Source organism: Pristiophorus japonicus, chromosome 8, assembly GCF_044704955.1.
Source record: "Pristiophorus japonicus isolate sPriJap1 chromosome 8, sPriJap1.hap1, whole genome shotgun sequence".
Taxonomy (NCBI): Eukaryota; Metazoa; Chordata; class Chondrichthyes; family Pristiophoridae; genus Pristiophorus; species Pristiophorus japonicus.
In genome coordinates this window covers 3,768,581-3,781,599 of record NC_091984.1, presented here as the reverse complement: position 1 = coordinate 3,781,599, position 13,019 = coordinate 3,768,581, and the positions used below count along the sequence as shown (strand labels likewise).

Below are 13,019 nucleotides of genomic sequence, written 5' to 3'. Positions count from 1 at the left end.
AAATAGAAGCCATGGGATCTTTCACGTCCACCTGAGAGGGCAGACGGGGCCTCGGTTTAACGTCTCATCCGAGAGACAGCACCTCCGACAGTGCAGCACTCCCTCAGCACTGCACTGGAGTGGCAGCCTAGATATATGCGCTCAAGTCCCTGGAGTGGGTCATGAACCCACACAACCTTTTGACAGAGACGAGAGGGCTACCCACTGAGCCACAGCTGACACCAAGCAGCTTACCATTCTTAGCTTAACACCAGACAGAAAGCATTAACGTATAATGAATATCGCCGCTGGTTCATGGTGAAGAACTACCTCCATGGATTAATAATGCACCCTGGTGAAGCTTACCAACCCTTGCAGGTTGTCGGGAAAGTAACGCGTGATTTACAATTTATTTAATTGGAAGCTACAGGAATTGTAAGAATTAATGAACGTGGCAATGTTCGAAGGTCACCTTAGGGTAATGTTCATTGAACGTGCATTGATGTTACCGTTTGGGATCTGACGAGTGTTATTGGGTTATGGGACATCATTAGCAGTCTCTGCCATAGAGAATCGGCAAATGGGAAATAGTCGAGCTTATAACGATCAGGAGAGACTGAGCAGGCCGGTGCTCTTTGCTCTGGAAAAGGGAAGACAGAGGGGTGACCTCATTGAGGTCTTAAAATTAATTCGGCCATAAATATTGCAAACCATGCACTGGGGTTCATTTCTGGAGGAACTGGACTGAAAAACATGGAAGTGATGATAGATGTTTTTTTATTCATTCCTGGGATGTGGGCGTCGCTGGCAAGGCCGGCATTTATTGCCCATCCCTAATTGCCCCTTGAGAAGGTGGTGGTGAGCCGCCTTCTTGAACCGCTGCAGTCCGTGTGGTGAAGGTGCTCCCACAGTGCTGTTAGGGAGGGAGTTCCAGGATTGTGACCCAGCGACGATGAAGGAACGGCCGATATATTTCCCAGTCAGGATGGTGTGTGACTGGGAGGGGAACGTGGAGGGGGTGGTGTTCCCATGCGCCTGCTGCCCTTGTCCTTCGAGGTGCTAGAGGTTGCAAAGAAGCCTTGGCGAGTTGCTGCAGTGCATCTTGTAGACGGTACACACTGCAGCCAGGGGGCGCCGGTGGTGGAGGGAGTGAGTGTTGAAGGTGGTGGATGGGGTGCTGATCAAGCGGCTGCTTTGTCCTGGATGGTGTCGAGCTTCTCGAGTGTTGTTGGAGCTGCACTCATCCAGGCAAGTGGAGAGTATTCCATCACACTCCTGACTTGTGGGGGAAGTGACCGGGGCCCAGGAAAGGTGTGAATCTGGGACCCAGAAGAGGCGAGGGCCCAGGGGCAGCACGGGCCAGCCCACACTGTGCGATATGTGTGTGCACTAGGCCCGTGCAGCAGAGCTGGTCTCCAGTTAGTCTTGGTTAATCCTTGCCACTGGACCAAGACCTCGCTCTGTCGAGCCCGTGTGGTGGCTGGTGTGCAACGGTCACCCCACGTTAAAAAAATCCACGCACAGACATCTTCCACCCTTCGGGTTGTAGTTTGGGATCTGGAATATTAGGTCCTTCATTGAAACATCTGTGAACTCATCCCTTTTTGGCGTGGAAGCAAGTTTCCTTGTTTTGAGGGACTGAGATGGTGGAAAGGCTTTGGGGAGTCCTGAGATGAGACACTCGCCACAGAATACCCAGCCTCTGACCTGTTCATGCACCCACTGTATTTATATGGCTGATCCAGTTAAGTTTCTGGTCAAGGGTGATCGCCAGGATGTTGATAAGTGTTAGTGATGCGTTTTGATAGGAAGAATAAGAGAGACACATAGTCTTTGGAAAATAAGAGTCAAAACTGAGCAAAGAGATCGAGAGCTACAGATCCATAAAAGTAATGACACAGGCTAATTAAGCCATAAAAAAGCAAACCAAGCAGTGTGGTAAACTTCTCAAGGAACAGGACTGAAAAGCAGAGAAATGATGTTCAAGGTGTAGCGAACCTCGGTTAGACCACACTTGGTGCACTGTGCACAGGTCTGGTCTCCATATTATAGAAAGGATATAGAGGCACCAGAGACAGCAGAAAAGATTGACTGGAGTGATACCAGAACTGAGAGGTTATTCCTAATCAGGAAGGATTGAACAGGCAGGGGCACTTTTCCCGAGAAAAGAGGAGGCCGAGGGCCAATCTGATAGCGGTCTTCAAAATTATGAAGTGATTTGATAGGGGAGACGTAGATAAAATGTTTCCACCTGTGGGGGAGTCCAGAACTCGGGGCCATCAGTATAAGACAGTCACTAATAAATCCAATGGGGAATTCAGGAGAAACCTCTTTACCCAGAGAGCGGTGAGAATGTGGAACTCGCTGCCACAGGGAGGGGTTGAGGCGAATAGTATCGATGTATTTAAGGGGAAGCTGGATAAACACACGAGGGAGAAAGGAATAGAAGGATATGGGGATAGGGTGAGATGGAGAGGGGTGGGAGGGGGCTGGTGTGGAGCATAAACCCCGGCACGGAGCGGTGGGGCATAAACCCCGGCACGGAGCGGTGGGGCATAAACCCCGGCACGGAGCGGTGGGGCATAAACCCCGGCACGGAGCGGTGGGGCATAAACCCCGGCACGGAGCGGTGGGGCATAAACCCCGGCACGGAGCGGTGGGGCATAAACCCCGGCACGGAGCGGTGGGGCATAAACCCCGGCACGGAGCGGTGGGACATAAACCCCGGCACGGAGCGGTGGGGCATAAACCCCGGCACGGAGCGGTGGGACATAAACCCCGGCACGGAGCGCTGGGCCCAATGGCCTGTTCCTGGGCTGCACATTCTCTGTGTGATGATATGACTGTGAATTCACCCGATCGTACCCACCTTTCGAGGGCTGTTGAAGCCAGGCTGGCAAAACTGTCGGTAATACTCCCAATAAGTTTTGTTCCATCGGAAAGGAGACTTTACGTTGCTGTAACTGGCAAACCGGTTTGGGCACTTCTCAACGCACAGCTGTTAAAACGAGAGGAAAATATTAACAATAAAATGTTCAATTTCCAGCCAATGCAATTAGACTTTTCTTCATTCCCTTACATCACAAACTCCAAGATTGGAACCACATTCGATGCTGCTCTGAGGGATATTATTGCCAAAGGACAAACCGATATCATTTATAATGTTAAGTTATCCAGGACTGGAGAATGTTGGCTGTGAGGAAAGACTGGAGATGCTGGGGTTGTTTTCTTTGGAACAGAGGAGGCTGAGGGGAGACCTGATTGAGGTGTATAAAATTATGAGGGGCCTGGATAGAGTGGATAGGAAGGACCTGTTTCCCTGAGCAGAGGGGTCAACAACCAGGGGGCATTGATTTAAAGTAATTGGGGGGAGGTTAGAGGGGATTTGAGGAGAACATTTTTCACCCAGAGGGTGGTGGGGGTCTGGAACTCACGGCCTGAAAGGGCGGTAGAGCGGGAAACCCTCACCACATTTAAAAAGTACTTGGATGTGCACCTGAAGTGTCGTAACCTACAGGGCTACGGACCGAGAGCTGGAAAGTGGGATTAGGCTGGGTAGCTCTTGGTCGGCCGGCATGGACACGATGGGCCGAATGGCCTCCTTCCGTGCTGTAAATTTTTATGATTGTCTTATTCTAAATGTTAAACTCAGAACTCCATCTGTTAACAACATGAGGAACATGAGAAGTAACATTTAGCCCAGGGAACTCAAATCCAAAGATGTCCCACTAATCGCAGACTCAACGTTTTTCCCCTTGTAGTACCTCCATACTGAGGGAGCTGGACTCAAGCATCAGGTCTGGGCTCAATTGGTAGCTCTCGTATCTCGCAGTCAGAGCCTGTGGGTGGTGAGCAGCAAATCCAGCCTGACCCTCCCAGTGCAGTACTGAGGGAGTGCTGCACTGTCAGAGGGGCAGTACTGAGGGAGTGACACTGTCGGAGGGGCAGTACTGAGGGAGTGCTGCACTGTCGGAGGGGCAGTACTGAGGGAGTGCTGCACTGTCGGAGGGGCAGTACTGAGAGAGCGCTGCACTGTCGGAGGGGTAGTACTGAGGGAGCGCCGCACTGTCGGAGGGGCAGTACTGAGGGAGCGCCGCACTGTCGGAGGGGCAGTACTGAGGGAGTGCTGCACTGTCGGAGGGGCAGTACTGAGGGAGTGCTGCACTGTCGGAGGGGCAGTACTGAGGGAGTGCTGCACTGTCGGAAGGGCAGTAATGAGGGAGTGACACTGTCGGAGGGGTAGCACTGAGGAAGTGCTGCACTGTCAGAGGGGCAGTACTGAGGGAGTGACACTGTCGGAGGAGCAGTACTGAGGGAGTGCTGCACTGTTGGAGGGGCAGTACTGAGGGAGCACTACACTGACGGAGGGGCAGTACTGAGGGAGTGCTGCACTGTCGGAGGGGCAGTACTGAGGGAGCGCTGCACTGTCGGAGGGGCAGTACTGAGGGAGCACTACACTGACGGAGGGGCAGTACTGAGGGAGTGCTGCACTGTCGGAGGGGCAGTACTGAGGGAGCACTACACTGTCGGAGGGGCAGTACTGAGGGAGCACTACACTGACGGAGGGGCAGTAATGAGGGAGTGCTGCACTATCGGAGGGGCAGTACTGAGGGAGCACTACACTGTCGGAGGGGCAGTACTGAGGGAGCACTACACTGTCGGAGGGGCAGTACCAAGGGAGTGCTGCACTGACGGAGGGGCAGTACCGAGGGAGCGCTGCACTGTCAGACCGTGCAGGTCCTCCTCCTTACCTGTTTAGTCGGGCACTGCAAGTTTATAAGGACTGCGGGACTTGCACACTTAAGGATGTTGAAGTAAAACAAAATTGTCTTGTTCCTGGAAGAGAATGAGTTAAATGTTACAACGCTGTTTAAATTATTATAATCGCCAAGGAGGGAACCGAGTCCATTCCCCACGTTAGCAGCCCGATACAAATATCAAGGCTGGGGCCTGCACCAGATCAATTCAATGCTCGATCTTAAACCATTATCTGTAAAACCTGATTTGCACATTAGTTTAAGCGGTTGATCATCCATCCTGAGCTCGCTGACCTCCATTGACTCCCGGTCCGGCAATGCCTCGATTTCAAATTTCTCATCCGTGTTTTCAAATACTTCCATGGCCCTCGCTCCCTCCGTTTCTCTGTAACCTCCTCCAGCCCCACAGACAACAACAACAACCTGTATTTATATAGCACCTTTAACGTAGTGGTACGTCACAAGGTGCTTCACAGGAATGTTATGAGATAAAAATTTGAGAGCGAGCCACATACGGAGATATTAGGGCAGGTGACCAAAAGCTCGGTCAAAGAGATAGGTTTTTAGGAGCGTCTTGAAGGAGGAGAGAGAGGTAGAGAGGCGGAGAGGTTTAGGGAGGGAGTTCCAGAGCTTGGGGCCCAGGCAACAGAAGGCACGGCCACCGATGGTGGAGCGATTATAATCAGGGATGCTCAAGAGGGCAGAATTGGAGGAGCGCAGATATCTCGGGGTGGGTTGTAGGGCTGGAGGAGATTACAGAGATAGGGAGAGGCGAGACCATGGAGGGATTTGAAAACAAGGATGAGGATTTTGAAATCAAGGCCCTCCGAGATCGCTGCGCTCCTCCAATTCTGGCCTCCTGGAAACCTGCCTCTTTGAGTAAGTGTTTGGCCAACTGCCCCAATAGCTCCTTCTTCGGCTCGGTGTCAAAGCTTGTTCGATAATCGCTCCTCTGAAGCGCTGTGGGAGATTTTTAAACTAGGTTAAAGGCACTATATAAACGCTTGTTGTTGTTGTTCAGAATAAGCCACCTTTCTGACCTTTGAAGCTATGTTAAGCTTCTTGCTGCGTGTTGTATTCTGGTTTAGAGTGGGGGGGGGCGGTTTAGTTGGAACTTTCTGTCTGATGTATCTACAGCAGGCAAGCCCAATACAATCCTTCAAACTTGTGCAAACGTAGGAAATATTATTTCAATGTAAGGTTGTTTTCCTTCTGCGCTATGTTAAGCAAATATTTCAGGCCGAGTTTTACTTCAAAGTTAAATTGAGTGCGGGTTACATTTGGGTGCGGTACTGTGGGCTGTTTCCAATCAGGAGGCAAATTCTCTTAAGCACTTGTACTTAATTTGAATTGGGAATCTATTCGATGCGTGCCGAGCGTCGCTCAATTCATTGCACATTTGAAAGTCACAGGCAGCACGATTGATTCTACTTGCTGCATATATCACAGTGCCGGGTGATGCAGCAACACGCACACTGTTGGTTTAGTCAGGAATACAGCATCACGTAGTCACTGTGTAATGATTACATTCAAACCCCGCACTTTCAGCGCTCATCGCAATCTGTTCCAAAAAAAGGCCGGCTTTGGTTGATTTTAGCTTATCACCAGCTGATCCTCAAGGAATTGTCTGACATAATCACCAATTCTCCTTCTGGGGATTATGAAGTTGGACTCCGGATATTGTAGTTGAGCAGACAATTCTGAACCCTCTTGCCCCAAAAGGCTGAAATTATGTGGGCAGGTTACAATACTCAAGGTGTGGCCTCACCAAGGCCCTGTACAACTGCAGTAAGACCTCCCTGCTCCGATACTCAAATCCTCCCGCTATGAAGGCCAACATGCCATTTGCTTTCTTCACCGCCTGCTGTCTAGGTAAGGACGGCAGATCTCCTTCCCGTGAGAAGGTGTTTGTAACAATTAAAGGATTTGATCAGGTTTTTTTATTCGTTCAGGGGATGTGGGCCTCCAGCATTTTTTGCCCATCCCTAGTTGCCCCTGAGATGGTGGGGGGGGGAGGGGCGCCTTCTTCACAACTGAGTGGCTCGCTGGGCCACACTTCGGAGGGCAACCACATTCCTGGAGTCAGAGATCGGGGACCCAGGAGAGGCGAGGGTTCGGGGCCCAGGAAAGGCGAGGGCTCAGGGGCAGCACGGACCCAGCCCACACTGTGCAATATGTGTGCGCACTAGGTCCGTGCAGCAGAGCAGGTCTCCAGTTATCCTGGTTAACCCTTGCCACTGGACCAAGACCTGGCTCTGTCAAGCCCGTGTGGTGGCTGGTGTGCAACGGTCACCCCACGTTAAAAAAATCCACCCACAGGCATCTTCCACCCTTCAGGATGTAGTTCAGGATCCGGAATATTAGGTCCTTTATTGAAACACCTGTGAACTCATCCTTTTTTGGCGTGGAAGCAAGTCATCCTCGCTTCGAGGGACAGCCTAATACTACTAGACCATAGAAACATAGAAATATAGAAACATAGAAACATAGAAAATAGGTGCAGGAGTAGGACACGGGGCAGTGAGCACAGGGGGTGATGGGTCAGCGGGACTGGGTGCGAGTTAGGACACAGTCAGTGAGCACAGGGGTGATGGGTGAGCGGGACTCGGTGCGAGTTAGGACACAGGGCAGTGAGCACAGGGGGTGATGGGTGAGCGGGACTGGGTGTGAGTTAGGACACGGGGCAGTGAGCACAGGGGGTGATGGGTGAGCGGGACTGGGTGTGAGTTAGGACACGGGGCAGTGAGCACAGGGGGTGATGGGTGAGTGGGACTGGGTGCGAGTTAGGACACGGTCAGTGAGCACAGGGGGTGATGGGTGAGCGGGACTGGGTGTCAGTTAGGACACGGGGCAGCAGAGTTTTGGATAAGCTCAGTCTAAGGCGGGTGGAAGATGAGAGGCCGGCCAGGAGTGCGTTGGAATAGCTGAGAATGGAGGTCGCACAGCCATGGATGAGGGTTTCAGCAGCAGATGAGCTGAGGCAGGGGTGGAGACAGACGATGTTACAGAGGTGGACGTAGGCGGGTTTAGTCATAGCACAGAGACGTGGTCAGCAGTTTATCTCAGGGTCAGATAGGATGCCAGTCTGGTTCCGCGTCAGCCAGTGGGCAGGCAGGGGAGCAACGTTTGTGGCAGGGGCCAAAGACAATGGCTTTGGTCATCCGACGCTTAATTGGCGTAATTTTTACTCATACAGAGTTGGATTTTGGCAAAGCAGTGTGACAAATTAGAGACAGTGGAACAGAAAGACTTGCATTTATATAGCACCTTTCACAACCTCAGGACGTCCCAAAGTGCTCTACAGGCAACAAAGTACATTTGGAGTGTAGTCACTGTTGTAATGTAGGAAACACAGCCGCCAAGTTGTGCACAGCAAGCTCCCACAAACAGCAAAGTGACAATGACCCAGATAATGTGGGAGCACCTTCACCACACGGACTGCAGCGGTTCAAGAAGGCAGCTCACCAACATCTTTTCAAGGGGCAATTAGGGACGGGCAATAAATGCCGTCCTTGCCAGCGACGCCCACATCCCAGGAACATATAAAAAAAATCTTTGTGTTTTTTAGTGATTTTGATTGAGAGTTAAATATTGGCCCCAGGACACCGGGGAGAACTCCCCTGCTCTTCTTCAAAATAGGGCCACGAGATCTTTTACATCCACCTGAGAGGGCAGATGGGGCCTCGGTTTAACATCCAATCAGAAAAACGACACCTCCGACAGTGCAGCGTTCCCTCAGTACTGCCCCTCCGACAGTGCAGCGCTCCCTCAGTACTGCCCCTCCGACAGTGCAGCGCTCCCTCAGTACTGCCCCAGCGACAGTGCAGCACTCCCTCAGTACTGCCCCTCCAACAGTGCGGCACTCCCTCAGTACTGCCCCTCCGACAGTGCGGCACTCCCTCAGTACTGCCCCTCCGACAGTGCGACACTCCCTCAGTACTGGCCCTCCAACAGTGCTGCGCTCCCTCAGTACTGCCCCTCCGACAATTCAGCGCTACCTCAGTACCGCCCCTCCGACAGCGCGGCATTCCCTCAATATTTCCCCTCCGACAGTGCGGCACTCCCTCAGTACTGCCCCTCCGACAGTGCAGCGCTCCTTCAGTACTGCCCCTCCGACAGTGCAGTGCTCCCTCAGTACTGCCCCTCCGACAGTGCAGCGCTCCCTCAGTACTGCCCCTCCGACAGTGCAGCACTCACTCAGTACTGCCCCTCCGACAGTGTGGCACTCCCTCAGTACTGCCCCTCCGACAGTGCGGCACTCCCTCAGTACTGCCCCTCCGACAGTACTGCGCTCCCTCAGTGCTGCCCCTCCGACAGTGCAGCGCTCCCTCAGTACTGCCTCTCCGACCGTGCAGCTCTCCCTCAGTACTGTCCCTCCGACAGTGCAGCACTCCCTCAGTTCTGCTCAAGTCTGATTTTGTGCTCAAGTCTCTGGATTTGGACTACAAAGTCATGCTCTTCTGTCACAGAGATGTTAAAGAACATAAGAATATAAGAAATAGGATCAGGAGTAGGCCATACTGTCTCTCGAGCCTGCTCCGTCATTCAAGAAGATCATGGCTGATCCGATCATGGACTCAGCTCCACTTCCCTGCCCGCTCCCCATAACCCTTTATTCCCTTATCGGTTAAGAAACTGTCTATTTCTGTCTTAAATGTATTCAATGTCCCAGCTTCCACAGCTCTCTGAGGCAGTGAATTCCACAGATTTACAACCCTCTGAGAGAAGAAATTTCTCCTCATCTCAGTTTTAAATGGGCGGCCCCTTATTCTAAGATTATGTCCTCTAGTTCTAGTCTCCCCCATCAGTGGAAACATCCTCTCCGCATCCACCTTGTCAAGCCCCCTCATAATCTTATACGTTTCGATAAGATCAGCTCTAATTCTTCTGAACTCCAATGAGTAGAGGCCCAACCTCCTCAACCTTTCCTCATAAGTCAACCCCCTCATCTCCAGAATCAACCGAGTGAACTTCTCTGAACTGCCTCCAAAGCAAGTATATCCTTTCGTAAATATGGAAACCAAAACTGCACGCAGTACTCCAGGTGTGGCCTCACCAATACCCTGTACAACTGTAGCAAGACTTCCCTGCTTTTATACTCCATCCCCTTTGCAATAAAGGCCAAGATACCATTGGCCTTCCTGATCACTTGCTCTACCTACATACTGACCTTTGTGGTGGTGAGGTTGAGCCTTGCTGCCAATCCCTACCCTTCACTCATTGGTTTTAAAATTGGTCTCCGAATGTTTATTAGTAGCGACTGTTCCTCAATGCACAACACGGCGTCCGTCTGGAACCTGGTGGCCATGCACCGGAGATGACCAACAGGGACATCTTGTGGTTTAGGATTCCCCTAGCAGAGGTCAGTGCCCCATGACACAGGTGGAAATGCCATCTCTAAAGTTGTGGTCAACACCACATTAGGCGGTGCAGTTAATACTGAGGGAGACTGCGACGAAATCCCAGGAAGGCATTAATAAAGTTGTAGAGTGGGCGTCGGCAAATGAACTTCAATATGGTTGGGTGTGTGTGGTGCATTGTGGAGGAAGAATGAGGAGCCCACACACTGCTTGGAAAATCAAAATCTGAATGGGGCGGAAGAACAGAGGGATCTGGGAGCACAGATATACAAATCACTAAACGTATTGGCGCAGGTTAATAAGGCCATAAAAAACGCAAAGCAAGAACTAGGGTTCATTTCTGTAGGGATAGAATTCAAAATCAGAGAAATTATGTTAAACCTGTATGGAACCTCAGTTAGACCACACTTGGAGCACTGAGCACAATTCTGGTCACCATATTATTGAAAGGATATAGAGGCACTGGAGAAGGTGCAATATAGATTCACATGAATAATGCCAGTCCTGAGAGATTGTACGTATCAGAAAAGATTGAACAGGCCAGAGCTCTTTGCTCTACAATAGAGAAGGCTGAGGAGTGACCTAATAGAGGTCTTTAACATTATGAAGGGTTTGGATAGAGTGGATACAGAGAGCATGTTTCCACTTGTGGGGAAGAGCATAACTGGGGGCCATCAATATAAGACAGTCACTAATAAATCCAATGGGGAATTCAGGAGAAACCTCTTTACTGCCTAAACTTTCAAAACGGGCGTAAGTGGCCGGACACGCCCCCTTTTAAAAAAAAAATCTGTTCCAAACTGAAACTGTTCTAACTGACTAGAACTGGAGCAAACTAAATGCCGAGAATTGCAATTTCTAAGATACTCCATTCTAAACCAGTTGCTCCAAAAAAACAGGAGCAACTCAGGCCGAAACTTGGCCCCATGCATATTACTTCGCCCTGTCTCGCTGCATAGGTTCCCATCCCCCTGCCATATTAGTTTAAACACTCCCGAACTGCATTAGCAAGTGTTACCCCCAGGACATCAGTTCCAGTCCTGCCCAAGTGCAAACCGTCCCTTTTGTACAGGTCCCATTTCCCCCAGAACTGGTTTCAATGTCCCATACATGATAAAATGCTGGCTTGATGACAAGGGCAGTCGCTCTCACCTCACCTCTGGAATTCAGCTCTTAGGTGAGTAGGCAAACACAGTATAATGGGGATAAATGCGAGGTTATCCACTTTGGGGGCAAAAACACAAAGGCAGAATCTTATCTGAATGGCGGCAGATTAGGAAAAGGGGAGGTGCATCGAGACCTGGGTGTCATGGTTCATCAGTCATTGAAGGTCGGCATGCAGGTACAGCAGACGGTGAAGAAGGCAAATGGTATGTTGGCCTTCATAGCTAGGGGATTTGAGTATAGGAGCAGGGAGGTCTTACTGCAGTTGTACAGGGCCTTAGTGTGGCCTCACCTGGAATATTGTGTTCAGTTTTGATCTCCTAATCTGAGGAAGGACGTTCTTGCTATTGAGGGAGTGCAGCGAAGGTTCACCAGGCTGATTCCAGGGATGGCAGGACTGACATATGAGGAGAGACTGGATCAACTGGGCCTTTATACACTGGAGTTTAGAAGAATGAGAGGGGATCTCATAGAAACATACAAAATTCTGACGGGACTGGACAGGTTAGATGCAGGAAGAATGTTCCCGATGTTGGGGAAGTCCAGAACAAGGGGACATTGTCTTAGGATAAGGGGTAAGCCATTTAGGACTGAGATGAGGAAAAACTTCTTCACTCAGAGAGTTGTTAACCTGTGGAATTCCCTGCCGCAGAGAGTTGTTGATGTCAGTTCATTGAATATATTCAAGAGGGAGTTAGATATGGCCCTTACGGCTAAAGTGATCAAGAGGTATGGAGAGAAAGCAGGAAAGGGGTACTGAGGTGAATGATCAGTCATGATCTTATTGAATGGCGGTGCAGGCTCGAAGGGCTGAATGGCCTACTCCTGCACCTATTTTTTATGTTTCTATTTACCCAGAGAGGGGTGAGAATGTGGAACTCGCTGCCACAGAGAGGGGTTGAGTCAAATAGTATCGATGTATTTAAGGGGAAGCTGGACAAACAGATGAGGGAGAAGGGAATAGAGGATTATGCTGATAGATTTAGATGAGGAAAGATGGGAGGAGGCTCGAGTGGAGCATAAACGCCGGCATGGACTGGTTGGGCCGAATGGCCTGTTTCTGTGCCGTATATCTCGTGTAATGCTGTGTTGTTCTGGGCTCGTCCCTCAGGGAGGATATATCGGCCTCGGAGTGGGTGAGCACAGATTCACCAGAATGATGGCGGGGTTGAAAGGGTTAAATTACGAGGGCAGGTTGCACAGACTGGGCTCGTGTTCCCTGAGTATAAGGGGTGATCTAATCGAGGTGTTTACGATGATGAAAGGAGTTGATAAGGTTGATAGATAGAGACTATTTCCTGTGGTAGGAGAGCCCAAAACAACCCCTCCCTGTGGCAGCGAGTTCCACATTCTCACCGCTCTCTGGGTAAAGAAGTTTCTCCTGAATTCCCCATTGGGTTTATTGGTGATTATCTTATATTGATGGCCTCCAGTGTTGGACTACCACACAAGTCGAAACACCTTTTCTGTGCCGGCCCGATCAAATCCTTTCATAATCTTATTTCAGTATACCTGATCTTCCCAGTCTGTTCATCCTGTCCTGATAGGTACACCCTCGCATTTCTGGTATCATTCTTGTAAATCTTCTCTGCACCCTCTACAGTGCCTCAATATCCTTTCTATAATACGGCGACCAGAACTGTACGCAGTACTCCCAGTGTGAAGGCAGTATCCAGATGGGGTGTAAACAGAGCTGTGTACAGCTGTAACATCACCATCACCCTGTGCATTGTCGCCCTCCTGGGAAAGGCCAATATTC

General features: G+C 50.6%; 1 protein-coding gene across 7 annotated transcripts in view; it reads right to left on the bottom strand.

Annotated features, from left to right (window-relative positions):
* The window catches only part of slc44a5b (solute carrier family 44 member 5b), a 240,695-nt gene that overhangs the window by 114,734 nt on the left and 112,942 nt on the right, over positions 1–13,019 (bottom strand). For all 7 annotated transcript variants that reach the window (XM_070886459.1, XM_070886461.1, XM_070886464.1 and 4 more), the window contains 2 exons: positions 4,731–4,815; positions 2,849–2,977 (listed from right to left, as the gene is read on the bottom strand). In XM_070886459.1, the coding sequence (XP_070742560.1) occupies positions 2,849–2,977; positions 4,731–4,815 (214 nt within the window). The remainder of the gene's footprint in view (positions 1–2,848; positions 2,978–4,730; positions 4,816–13,019) is intronic.